The sequence below is a fragment of the Panulirus ornatus genome, chromosome 33 (genome assembly GCF_036320965.1).
Source record: "Panulirus ornatus isolate Po-2019 chromosome 33, ASM3632096v1, whole genome shotgun sequence".
In the NCBI taxonomy this organism is placed as follows: Eukaryota; Metazoa; Arthropoda; class Malacostraca; order Decapoda; family Palinuridae; genus Panulirus; species Panulirus ornatus.
Window position 1 is genome coordinate 24,848,955 of NC_092256.1, and position 13,039 is coordinate 24,861,993.

The 13,039-nt window shown below is 40.8% G+C and overlaps 2 protein-coding genes across 3 annotated transcripts in view; one reads left to right on the forward strand and one right to left on the reverse strand.

Annotated features, from left to right (window-relative positions):
* Sec24AB (Protein transport protein Sec24AB) overlaps positions 1–13,039 on the reverse strand; it is a 90,758-nt gene that overhangs the window by 59,058 nt on the left and 18,661 nt on the right. The window contains exon 1 of one of the 2 annotated variants that reach the window (XM_071682031.1): positions 9,096–9,234. The exons of the other annotated variant lie outside the window; for it this stretch is intronic. The gene's annotated coding sequence lies outside the window, so the exon portion shown is untranslated. Of the gene's footprint in view, positions 1–9,095; positions 9,235–13,039 lie in introns of those variants that run through there. 2 annotated transcript variants of the gene reach the window in all.
* LOC139759646 (ribonuclease kappa-B-like) overlaps positions 9,522–13,039 on the forward strand; it is a 78,814-nt gene continuing 75,296 nt past the window's right edge. The window contains exon 1 of the mRNA XM_071682033.1: positions 9,522–9,543. Within this exon, the coding sequence (XP_071538134.1) occupies positions 9,537–9,543 (7 nt within the window). The 5' untranslated portion in view covers positions 9,522–9,536. The remainder of the gene's footprint in view (positions 9,544–13,039) is intronic.

Consider the following 13,039-nt stretch of genomic DNA (forward strand, 5'->3'; position numbering starts at 1 on the left):
CTTTCTTCTTTCACACACTTTACCAAACTCACTCACCAGCTTCTGCAGTTTCTCACATGAATCAGCCACCAGTGCTGTATCATCAGCAAACAACAACTGACTCACTTCCCAAGCTCTCTCATCCCCAACAGACTGCATACTTGCCCCTCTTTCCAAAACTCTTGCATTCACCTCCCTAACAACCCCATCCATAAACAAATTAAACAACCATGGAGACATCACACACCCCTGCCGCAAACCTACATTCACTGAAAACCAATCACTTTCCTCTCTTCCTACACGTACACATGCCTTACATCCTCGATAAAAACTTTTCACTGCTTCTAACAACTTGCCTCCCACACCATATATTTTTAGTACCTTCCACAGAGCATCTCTATCAATTATATCATATGCCTTCTCCAGATCCATAAATGCTACATACAAATCCATTTGCTTTTCTAAGTATTTCTCACATACATTCTTCAAAGCAAACACCTGATCCACACATCCTCTACCACTTCTGAAAGTGGTCAGTTGTTGTTCGCTGATGATACAGCGCTGGTGGCTGATTCATGTGAGAAACTGCAGAAGCTGGTGACTGAGTTTGGTAAAGTGTGTGGAAGAAGAAAGTTAAGAGTAAATGTGAATAAGAGCAAGGTTATTTGGTACAGTAGGGTTGAGGGTCAAGTCAATTGGGAGGTGAGTTTGAATGGAGAAAAACTGGAGGAAGTGAAGTGTTTTAGATATCTGGGAGTGGATCTGTCAGCGGATGGAACCATGGAAGCGGAAGTGGATCATAGGGTGGGGGAGGGGGCGAAAATTTTGGGAGCCTTGAAAAATGTGTGGAAGTCGAGAACATTATCTCGGAAAGCAAAAATGGGTATGTTTGAAGGAATAGTGGTTCCAACAATGTTGTATGGTTGCGAGGCGTGGGCTATGGATAGAGTTGTGCGCAGGAGGATGGACGTGCTGGAAATGAGATGTTTGAGGAAAATGTGTGGTGTGAGGTGGTTTGATCGAGTAAGTAACGTAAGGGTAAGAGAGATGTGTGGAAATAAAAAGAGCGTGGTTGAGAGAGCAGAAGAGGGTGTTTTGAAATGGTTTGGGCACATGGAGAGAATGAGTGAGGAAAGATTGACCAAGAGGATATATGTGTCGGAGGTGGAGGGAACGAGGAGAAGAGGGAGACCAAATTGGAGGTGGAAAGATGGAGTGAAAAAGATTTTGTGTGATCGGGGCCTGAACATGCAGGAGGGTGAAAGGAGGGCAAGGAATAGAGTGAATTGGAGCGATGTGGTGTACAGGGGTTGACGTGCTGGCAGTGGATTGAATCAAGGCATGTGAAGCGTCTGGGGTAAACCATGGAAAGCTGTGTAGGTATGTTTGCGTGTGTGGACGCGTGTATGTACATGTGTACGGGGGGGGGGGGTTGGGCCATTTCTTTCGTCTGTTTCCTTGCGCTACCTCGCAAACGCGGGAGACAGCGACAAAGTATAAAAAAAAAAAAAAAAAAAAAATATATATTTTTCTTTCTTTTAAACTATTCGCCATTTCCCGCGTTAGCGAGGTAGCGTTAGGAACAGAGGACTGGGCCTTTTTTGGAATATCCTCACCTGGCCCCCTCTGTTCCTTCTTTTGGAAAAAAAAAAAAAAAAAAAAAAAAGAGAGGGGAGAATTTCCAGCCCCTCGCTCCCTCCCCTTTTAGTCGCCTTCAACGACACGCAGGGAATACGTGAGAAGTATTCTTAATCCCCTATCCCCAGGGATAAATATATATATATATATATATATATATATATATATATATATATATATATATATATATATATATATATATATTTTTTTTTTTTTTTTTTTTTGCTTTGTCGCTGTCTCCCGCGTTTGAGAGGTAGTGCAAGGAAACAGACGAAAGAAATAGCCCAACCCACCCCCATACACATGTATATACATACACGTCCACACACGCAAATATACATACCTACACAGCTTTCCATGGTTTACCCCAGACGCTTCACATGCCCTGATTCAATCCACTGACAGCACGTCAACCCCCGTATACCACATCGATCCAATTCACTCTATTCCTTGCCCTCCTTTCACCCTCCTGCATGTTCAGGCCCCGATCACACAAAATCTTTTTCACTCCATCTTTCCACCTCCAATTTGATCTCCCACTTCTCCTCGTTCCCTCCACCTCCGACACATATATCCTCTTGGTCAATCTTTCCTCACTCATTCTCTCCATGTGACCAAACCATTTCAAAACACCCTCTTCTGCTCTCTCAGCCACGCTCTTTTTATTTCCACACATCTCTCTTACCCTTACATTACTTACTCGATCAAACCACCTCACACCACACATTGTCCTCAAACATCTCATTTCCAGCACATCCATCCTCCTGCGCACAGCTCTATCCATAGCCCACGCCTTGCAACCATACAACATTGTTGGAACCACTATTCCTTCAAACATACCCATTTTTGCTTTCCGAGATAATGTTCTCGACTTCCACACATTCTTCAAGGCTCCCAGGATTTTCGCCCCCTCCCCCACCCTATGATCCACTTCCGCTTCCATGGTTCCATCCGCTGCTAGATCCACTCCCAGATATCTAAAACACTTTACTTCCTCCAGTTTTTCTCCATTCAAACTTACCTCCCAATTGACTTGACCCTCAACCCTACTGTACCTAATTACCTTGCTCTTATTCACATTTACTCTTAACTTTCTTCTTTCACACACTTTACCAAACTCAGTCACCAGCTTCTGCAGTTTCTCACATGAATCAGCCACCAGCGCTGACTTTCTAAAAGGGGAATCAAAAGGAGTCACGCGGGGAGTGCTCATCCTCCTCGAAGGCTCAGATTGGGGTGTCTAAATGTGTGTGGACGTAACCAAGATGAGAAAAAAGGAGAGATAGGTAGTATGTTTGAGGAAAGGAACCTGGATGTTTTGGCTCTGAGTGAAACGAAGCTCAAGCATAAAGGGGAAGAGTGGTTCGGGAATGTCTTGGGAGTGAAGTCAGGGGTTAGTGAGAGGACAAGAGCAAGGGAAGGAGTAGCACTACTCCTGAGACAGGAGTTGTGGGAGTATGTGATAGAGTGTAAGAAAGTAAATGCTAGATTGATATGGGTAAAACTGAAAGTTGATGGAGAGAGATGGGTGATTATTGGTGCATATGCACCTGGGCATGAGAAGAAAGATCATGAGAGGCAAGTGTTTTGGGAGCAGCTGAATGAGTGTTAGTGGTTTTGATGCACAAGACCAGGTTATAGTGATGGGTGATTTGAATGCAAAGGTGAGTAATGTGGCAGTTGAGGGAATAATTGGTGTACATGGGGTGTTCAGTGTTGTAAGTGGAAATGGTGAAGAGCTTGTAGATTTATGTGCTGAAAAAGGACTGGTGATTGGGAATACCTGGTTTAAAAAGTGAGATATACATAAGTATATGTATGTAAGTATGAGAGATGGCCAGAGAGCATTATTGGATTACGTGTTAATTGACAGGCACGCGAAAGAGAGACTTTTGGAGGTTAATGTACTGAGAGGTGCAACTGGAGGGATGTCTGATCATTATCTTGTCGAGGCGAAGGTGAAGATTTGTAGGGGTTTTCAGAAAAGAAGAGAGAATGTTGGGGTGAAGAGAGTGGTGAGAGTAAGTGAGCTTGGGAAGGAGACTTGTGTGAGGAAGTACCAGGAGAGACTGAGTACAGAATGGAAAAAGGTGAGAACAAAGGAGGTAAGGGGAGTGGGGGAGTAATGGGATGTATTTAGGGAAGCAGTGATGGATTGCGCAAAAGATGCTTGTGGCATGAGAAACTTGGGAGGTGGGTTGATTAGAAAGGGTAGTGAGTGGTGGGATGAAGAAGTAAGATTATTAGTGAAAGAGAAGAGAGAGGCATTTGGACGATTTTTGCAGGGAAAAAATGCAAATGAGTGGGAGATGTATAAAAGAAAGAAACAGGAGGTCAAGAGAAAGGTGCAAGAGGTGAAAAAGAGGGCAAATGAGAGTTGGGGTGAGAGAGTATCATTAAATTTTAGGGAGAATAAAAAGATGTTTTGGAAGGAGGTAAATAAAGTGCACAAGACAAGGGAGCAAATGGGAACTTCAGTGAAGGGGGCTAATGGGGAGGTGATAACAAGTAGTGGTGATGTGAGAAGGAGATGGAGTGAGTATTTTGAAGGTTTGTTGAATGTGTCTGATGATAGAGTGGCAGATATAGGGTGTTTTGGTCAAGGTGGTGTGCAAAGTGAGAAGGTTAGGGAGAATGATTTGGTAAACATATAAGAGGTAGTAAAAGCTTTGCGGAAGATGAAAGCAGGCAAGGCAGTAGGTTTGGAAGGTATTGCAGCGGAATTCGTTAAAAAAGGGGGTGACTGTATTGTTGACTGGTTGGTAAGGTTATCTAATGTATGTATGACTCATGGTGAGGTGACTGAGGATAGGCTGAATGCTTGCATAGTGCCATTGTACAAAGCCAAAGGGGATAAAAGTGAGTGCTCAAATTACAGAGGTATGAGTTTGTTGAGTATTCCTGGGAAATTTTATGGGAGGGTATTGACCGAGAGGGTAAAGGCATGTATAGAGCATCAGATTGGGGAAGAGAGCAGTGTGGTTTCAGAAGTGGTAAAGTATGTGTGGATCAGGTGTTTGCTTTGAAGAATGTATGTGAAAAGTACTTAGAAAAGCAAATAGATTTGTATGTAGCATTTATGGATCTGGAGAAGTCATATGATAGAGCTGATAGAGATGCTCTGTGGAAGGTATTAAGAATACATGGAGTAGGAGGCAAGTTGTTAGAAGCAGTGAAAAGTTTTTATTGCGGATGTAAGGCATGTGTACGTGTAGGAAGAAAGGAAAGTGATTGGTTCTAAGTGAATGTTGGTTTGTGGCAGAGGGTCATGGATGGGGTTGCTAGGGAGGTGAATGCAAGAGTTCTGGAAAGAGGGGCAAGTATGCAGTCTGTTGTGGATGAGAGAGCTTGAGGAGAGAGTCAGTTGTTGTTGGCTGATGATACAGCGCTGGTGGCTGATTCGGGTGAGAAACTGCAGAAGCTGGTAATTGAGTTTGGTAGTGTGAAAGAAGAAAGTTGAGAGTAAATGTGAATATGAGCAAGGTTATTAGGTACATTAAGGTTGAGGGACAAGTCAATTGGCTCTGGCTCTGTTCTTGATGTTACCTCCCTAATGCAGCAGGAGTGTGTGTGTGATGTCACGAAGGTTGTTCAATTTGTTTATGGATGGGGCAATTATGGAGGTAAATGCAGGAGTACTGGAGAGAGGGTAAGTTGCAGAGTGTTGGGGATGCAAAGGCCTGGGAAGTGAGTCAACTGTTGTTCACCAATGGTACAGCACTCGTGGCTGATTTGAGTGAGACTCTGTGGAAGATGGTGACTGAGTTTGGGAAAGTGCGTGAAAGGAGAAAGTTGAGAGTATACGTGAATAAGAGCAAGGTTTTTAGCTTCTGCAGGGAAGAGGAACAAGTTAATTGGGATGCAAGTTTGAATGGAGAAAAACTGGAAGAATTGAAGTGTGTTAGATATCTGGAAGTGAACTTGGCAGTGAATGGAACCATGGACGCAGAAGTGAATCATAGGGTAGGGTAGGGGTCAAATGTTCTAAAGGTGATGAAGTGTGGAAAGAGAGAACGTTACCTCAGACAGCAAACATGGGTATGTTTGAAGATACAGTAATGCCAACAATATTATATGGTGCCAGGCATGAGCTACAGATAGGTTTTACTGAGGGGGGGTTGAGTGTTGAAAATGAAATCTTTGAGAACAATATGTGGTGTGAGGTGGTTTGATAAAGTAAATATTGAAAGGGTAAGAGATATCTGAGGTAGTAAAAGCAGAAAAGGGTGTGTTGGAATGGTTTGGACAAATGGAGAGAATGAGCAAGGAAAGGCTTACAAAGAGGATTTATGTGTCTGAGGTGGAGAATACAAGAAGTGGGAGACTAAACTGGAGGTGGAAGGATGGAGTGAGAGAGATTTCAGGCGATCAGGGCCTGAACACGCTGGAGGGTAAAACATGCGCTCAGAATTGGGTGAATTGGAACGATGTGGTATGCTAAGGTCGACATGCTGTCAATGGACTGAACCAGGGCATGTGAAGTACCTGGGGTGAACCATGGAAAGAGAATGCGTGAGCAGATGTGGCCCTTTTCCGTTTGTTTCCTTGCACTACCTCAATGACACAGAGGGTGGAGATGCTGTTTCCCGTGGGGTGGAGTGGCACCGGAAATGGGTGAAGGCAAGCAAATATGAATACCTGTGTTTATATGTATATGTACATGTATGTGCGTGTATGCATATATATGTGTTTATGAGTGAATGGGTCTTTCTTCGTGTTTCCTGTTGCTACCTCGCTAAAGTGGGAAATGGTAATCAAGTATACTAAAAGAAATATAATTCTTGTTTCCCATTTCTGAAAGGGCCCTAATGTTACCTGAGACCCTTTCCTCATGGGCTCCTGCAGCTCCAAGGATGCAGCAGGGACAGAACAGACTCCTTAATAGTGAGAAGTTATTTAATGAGACAGTAAACCTATTTTCTTCCATCAAATGACTGTATATCAACAAACTACATTTGTTAGTTCAATATCAAGTCATCTTCCTCTCTGTTCATCAAAAATTTATTGTTCCATCAAATCTCTAAATGTCAACAAACTATATCATGTTTTTTCAATATCACCACCATCTTCTTTTACTAGCTTTTATTTATCAAAAACCTATACTATAGTAAATCTATGCATCAGATTCAGACTTTCTCAATACATATCTTTCTCCCTATATCATCGGGGTTCTCCTTCATATATATTTCAGTACCTATGTCAAACATCTCCCTCTCTATCATGCTATTCATCTTCTCTATCTCCCCCATATTACATTTTTCCACAAGGTGACATGCTATGATGTTGTTGTTACTGTGCGTACCCTGCATTTAAAAATTCATTCCTTCACATCCTGGACAAGGATACTTGACAAGAGAATTTTCTAACATACTTTTTTTTATAAGTAGGTTCGAGTACTTCGTTGTACTATTTCCTTTACTTCCCTTCCCTTTGCCTGGGTGGTGTTGGACTGATGGGAAGTGCTGATATCACTTTCATATCTCCTTAATGTTATCTTTTCCCACTACAATTAATTAAGGGAGGGCATTTCTAGATAAATGAGACAAAGGTCTTTTGAGGGTATTTCTAAAATCACAACCCACTATATCAGAAATCTAAAATGTAAGGTATTTCCCAAAGCTAGTTTTTATCAGGCTAAATGGCGAGGTAGTCACTGATACACATGTCCCCCATGTCAGTAGGTTATTTCAGTGGTCATCCTAATCAGAAACTTTACTGGGTAAATCTATCTAAACTCTACACCAAAACTAGCTTTCGGAAATGGCCATTAATGCTTCAAGTGCTTTATATAGTTCACTTAAATTCCTCAGAGCATGATTTGGAGTGCATTTTACTAAATGATACTGAATAAAGCGACAGCAGTACATCCAGGAAAACGTGGTTAAATTAAACTGGTACTTGTAAAAATCAATAAAACTTAAGTAAACATCACCTAACCACCTTAGCAATCATATATTATCTTGATTGTCAATACATTACTCAAAATATAAGCTTAAAAAAATAAAAGGCCAACATGACACCAATTGTCATCAAACAGTAAACAGCAGAATATGAATATATTATTTCAGCTACTAGATGAGGTTTTCATAAGGTTTATTTCACACTTGAACATCAACCTCATACTTTCCAATACACATGACTAATTTGAAATCGTTCAAGATACAGTTCCAAATCATACTCTGCAGGCATTTCTGTTATCACCATGAACTACATGCAGCACCCAAAACATAGGTAGTTATTTTCCTAATTTAATTTTGATGCATAGCAAAAATGGACATACACCCTTTACTTCTCAGATTCTGTCGATTTTTACAAGTGCATCATATTAAGTTGATGGACCCATATGTTCCTTGACCTTAACAGTCCTCACTATTTTTCTTTCTTTCTTTCAAACTATTCGCCATTTCCCGCATTAGCGAGGTAGCGTTAAGAACAGAGGACTGGGCCTTGAGGGAATACCCTCACCTGGCCCAATTCTCTGTTCCTTCTTTTGGAAAAAAAAAAAAACATAGCACTACCACTGGATAATAAAATCACTCCATATGCAAACCTTTCAGAACCACTGATGTAGAATTCATAGGTTCTTTTGATTTCAAAGAGTTTAAATACCTCTGGCATACGTTAACCCACATTCTCCCTAATCTTCATATCCCTCCCTATTATCATTCTCTCAATGAAAAATATAATGTACTGATCCACACTACATACCACAAGTAATATCAAAATATCACAGTAAACTACCAGTGCAAAAAGAGAATTCTGGGACATTCCAAAGTTAGTTTCAATATTCCCTTACACTGGTATTTTACCTGTACATACTTATACACACGTTCTGAAGGAATTATTCTATCAGAACTAGGGTTCCCACACCAAATTCACTAAGATGACAAACTAACATTCATTATACAAATATCAAAATCTGAGCACTATAGCTGCAGAGCTGTAAAATGGTCTAACAAGAGCTACTTCCAGGGATTAAAGCAAGAATGAATATAAGATTTCAATATCATATCAGTACCCATCTTGGTCTCATTTATATAATGTCACATATATACCCAAAGCCTCTCCTGATTTCCAATTACCATATTCAGTATAATAAACGTTTTCAAGCAAGATATCGGACACTTCACAAACCAAACGATGGTAATAAAATATACTATCTTGTTCATGATTACTAAATCACTTGTGTATAGTCACCTTACGATTTACACTACCTCCAAGTGTGAAATGTCAACATCATGTTGAAGTCTGTCAGTTCACTACTGTCACGTACGCACACCTTGGACATATTCTGATCCCTCACACAGAGAAAACAAGATGTTGAGTACTTTGAGTGAAGATACAATGAAACATCCACACATAAAACCATACATAACTCCCCATTGTCTTGAATTAGTTAAAATAACTTGTTTCTCATAACCCTGATGAACCTCAAATGGAAGAACTTATTTTACCACATTTCCATCCAAGATTCTTACCTTTCTTATTCAAAAATTTCTGAGGAACTATCTTAAAGTTATCTATCTCTGTAAAAAGTACAAATAAACCATGAGGGCGAGGAAACTCCCACAGAACATCACCGAACCATCGTCAACACAACTCTCAGCTGTGTGCCGGAAATGACCTCATGTGGGTCTGCGCATGCGCATCAAATAATTCAACTTCCAGAAATAAGAAATGTGTAATTATACATCAATTTTTTGATACCCAGAACTATCTTTTTAAACTCTATATATTACATTTTTTATCATATTATTATATAAAATAGTCTGCAAGAGTTTGTGCTTTATACATGTGCTGACAAACTGTTTATTAAAATGGGAAGTTGAATAAACTTGTAAAATGATATCGTCTACGTCTCCGACATCGTGGCAGATTACCCGTCATGCTCAGCTGAGCCAGGGAAATTTGCAAGAGAAATGTTGGGTAAGTTGATCATTGCCTCGTGTTTCTGCTTTTCGATATATGGGTACTTTCTGGCACAGCTCCTAAGACGTCACTCTTAGAATCTAGGTTATTAAGATTTCTAAGGATGTCAACATTATGCTTCGTAGATCAATTACCTAAAACAGTATCATTCCCCTTCTCTAACCCTGACCTACTAAACTCATTTCAATAAGGGTTTGCGCTTTTCTGAATTAGTTCGTCCATACAAATGTAACGATGGTAAGGACTAACAAACGTAAATAAGAAACCCAAGTACTACTTTATAGTTGTGCTGGAGTCAGCAGTTTGAAAGTTAAAGTTCATATCCGATATCAATCAATATTGTATCAAGTTTAACTATTAATTCCGTCATCTGCTGCGCGACAAATCTATACACATTTGTTAGAGGACTTACGTCATTCGTAAGACAACTTGCGTGATTTTTCAGTAGCTTACTTTATGAACTAAAGAAAAATTGGTAGAATAAAAAGAATAGATAAATGAATGAAGGATGAGTAGCCTGTTTTAATGAGAAATGTGACACTTAATGTTGGCTGTGTTCAGTGTGGGAGTTGATAATTTGATATTGAATCTCGGTCTTAATATTCACTGTTGGAAAGTTAGTTATAAAAATGGATGTTTTCATCTTTATCTAATAAAATTTTAGTCCATCAAAGGTACGAATTCTGAAACAACCTAAGGTCAATGGCAAAATCCAGCTATTTTTTTATTATGGTTCTGAACTTTATCTGCATGCAAGAAAATTCCTCATAAAGTCTCCTGCCGAATTTATCCTATCATCAATCTGTTAGAGATAAGTGTTTGATATGCTTGTGTAATATTAGTCAGGCACTGGTCCATCGTACTGCCATTATATGCAGCCAACTTATGTAAACAGACGTGAAGATGGTGTTATATATAGCAGAATTTATGATTACACACACACACACACACAATATATATATATATATATATATATATATATATATATATATATATATATATATATATATATATATATATATTTCTTTTCTTTTAAACTATTCGCCATTTCCCGCGTTAGCGAGGTAGCGTTAAGAACAGAGGACTGGGCCTTTTTTGGAATATCCTCACCTGGTCCCCTCTGTTCCTTCTTTTGGAAAAAAAAAAAAAAACGAGAGGGGAGGATTTCCAGCCCCCCGCTCCCTCCCCTTTTAGTCGCCTTCTACGACACGCAGGGAATACGTGGGATGTATTCTTAATCCCCTATCCCCAGGGATGATATATATATATATATATATATATATATATATATATATATATATATATATATATATATATATATATATATATATATATATATTTTTTTATACTTTGTCGCTGTCTCCCGCGTTTGCGAGGTAGCGCAAGGAAACAGACGAAAGAAATGGCCCAACCCCCCCCCCATACACATGTATATACGTGGGAAGTATTCTTAATCCCCTATCCCCAGGGATAATATATATATATATATATATATATATATATATATATATATATATATATATATTTTTTTTTTTTATTATACTTTGTCTCTGTCAGATCCACTCCCAGATATCTAAAACACTTCACTTCCTCCAGTTTTTCTCCATTCAAACTCACCTCCCAATTGACTTGACCCTCAACCCTACTGTACCTAATAACCTTGCTCTTATTCACATTTACTCTTAACTTTCTTCTTCCACACACTTTACCAAACTCAGTCACCAGCTTCTGCAGTTTCTCACATGAATCAGCCACCAGCGCTGTATCATCAGCGAACAACAACTGACTCACTTCCCAAGCTCTCTCATCCCCAACAGACTTCATATATTTTTTTTCCGCTGTCTCCCGCGTTTGCGAGGTAGCGCAAGGAAATAGACGAAAGAAATGGCCCAACCCACCCCCATACACATGTATATACATACGTCCACACACGCAAATATACATACCTACACAGCTTTCCATGGTTTACCCCAGACGCTTCACATGCCCCGATTCAATCCACTGACAGCACGTCAACCCCGGTATACCACATCGCTCCAATTCACTCTATTCCTTGCCCTCCTTTCACCCTCCTGCATGTTCAGGCCCCGATCACACAAAATCTTTTTCACTCCATCTTTCCACCTCCAATTTGGTCTCCCTCTTCTCCTCGTTCCCTCCACCTCCGACACGTATATCCTCTTGGTCAATCTTTCCTCACTCATTCTCTCCATGTGACCAAACCATTTCAAAACACCCTCTTCTGCTCTCTCAACCACGCTCTTTTTATTTCCACACATCTCTCTTACCCTTGCGTTACTTACTCGATCAAACCACCTCACACCACACATTGTCCTCAAACATCTCATTTCCAGCACATCCATCCTCCTGCGCACAACTCTATCCATAGTCCACGCCTCGCAACCATACAACATTGTTGGAACCACTATTCCTTCAAACATACCCATTTTTGCTTTCCGAGATAATGTTCTCGACTTCCACACATTCTTCAAGGCTCCCAGAATTTTCGCCCCCTCCCCCACCCTATGATTCACTTCCGCTTCCATGGTTCCATCCGCTGCCAGATCCACTCCCAGATCCACTTTCTTTCAAACTATTCGCCATTTCCCGCATTAGCAAGGTAGCGTTAAGAACAGAGGACTGGGCCTCTGAGGGAATATCCTCACCAGGCCCCCTTCTCTGTTCCTTCTTCTGGAAAATTAAAAAAAACAAAAATCAAGAGGGGAGGATTTCCAGCCCCCCCGCTCCCTCCCCCTTTAGTCGCCTTCTACGACACGCAGGGAATACGTGGGAAGTATTCTTTCTCCCCTGTCCCCAGGGACACCAAACAGGTGACTGTGGCAGCATCAAAAAGCTTCTCGATGTATCATGGTCTGACTGCCTTGCTCCTCTTCTTCTTAATAGTTCTTCTACGTATTGTGTCCGTTATACGACTGTCTGTCTCTCAATATATATACTTATATATTTATTTTGCTTTGTCGCTGTCTCCCGCGTTTGCGAGTTAGCGCAAGGAAGCAGACGAAAGAAATGGCCCAACCCACCCCCATACACATGTATATACGTACACGTCCCCACACGCAAATATACATACCCATACATCTCAATGTACACACATATATATACACACATACACATGCACACAATTCACACTGCCTTTATTCATTCCCATCGCCACCTCGCCACACATGGAATAACATCCCCCTCCCCCCTCATGTGTGCCAGGTAGCACTAGGAAAAGACAACAAAGGCCCCATTCGTTCACACTCAGTCTCTAGCTGTCATGCAATAATGACCGAAACCACAGCTCCCTTTCCACATCCAGGCCCCACAGAACCCAAGACACTTCACATGCCCTGATTCAATCCATTGACAGCACGTCGACCCCGGTATACCACATCGATCCAATTCACTCTATTCCTTGCCTACCTTTCACCCTCCTGCATGTTCAGGCCCCGATCACTCAAAATCTTTTTCACTCCATCTTTCCACCTCC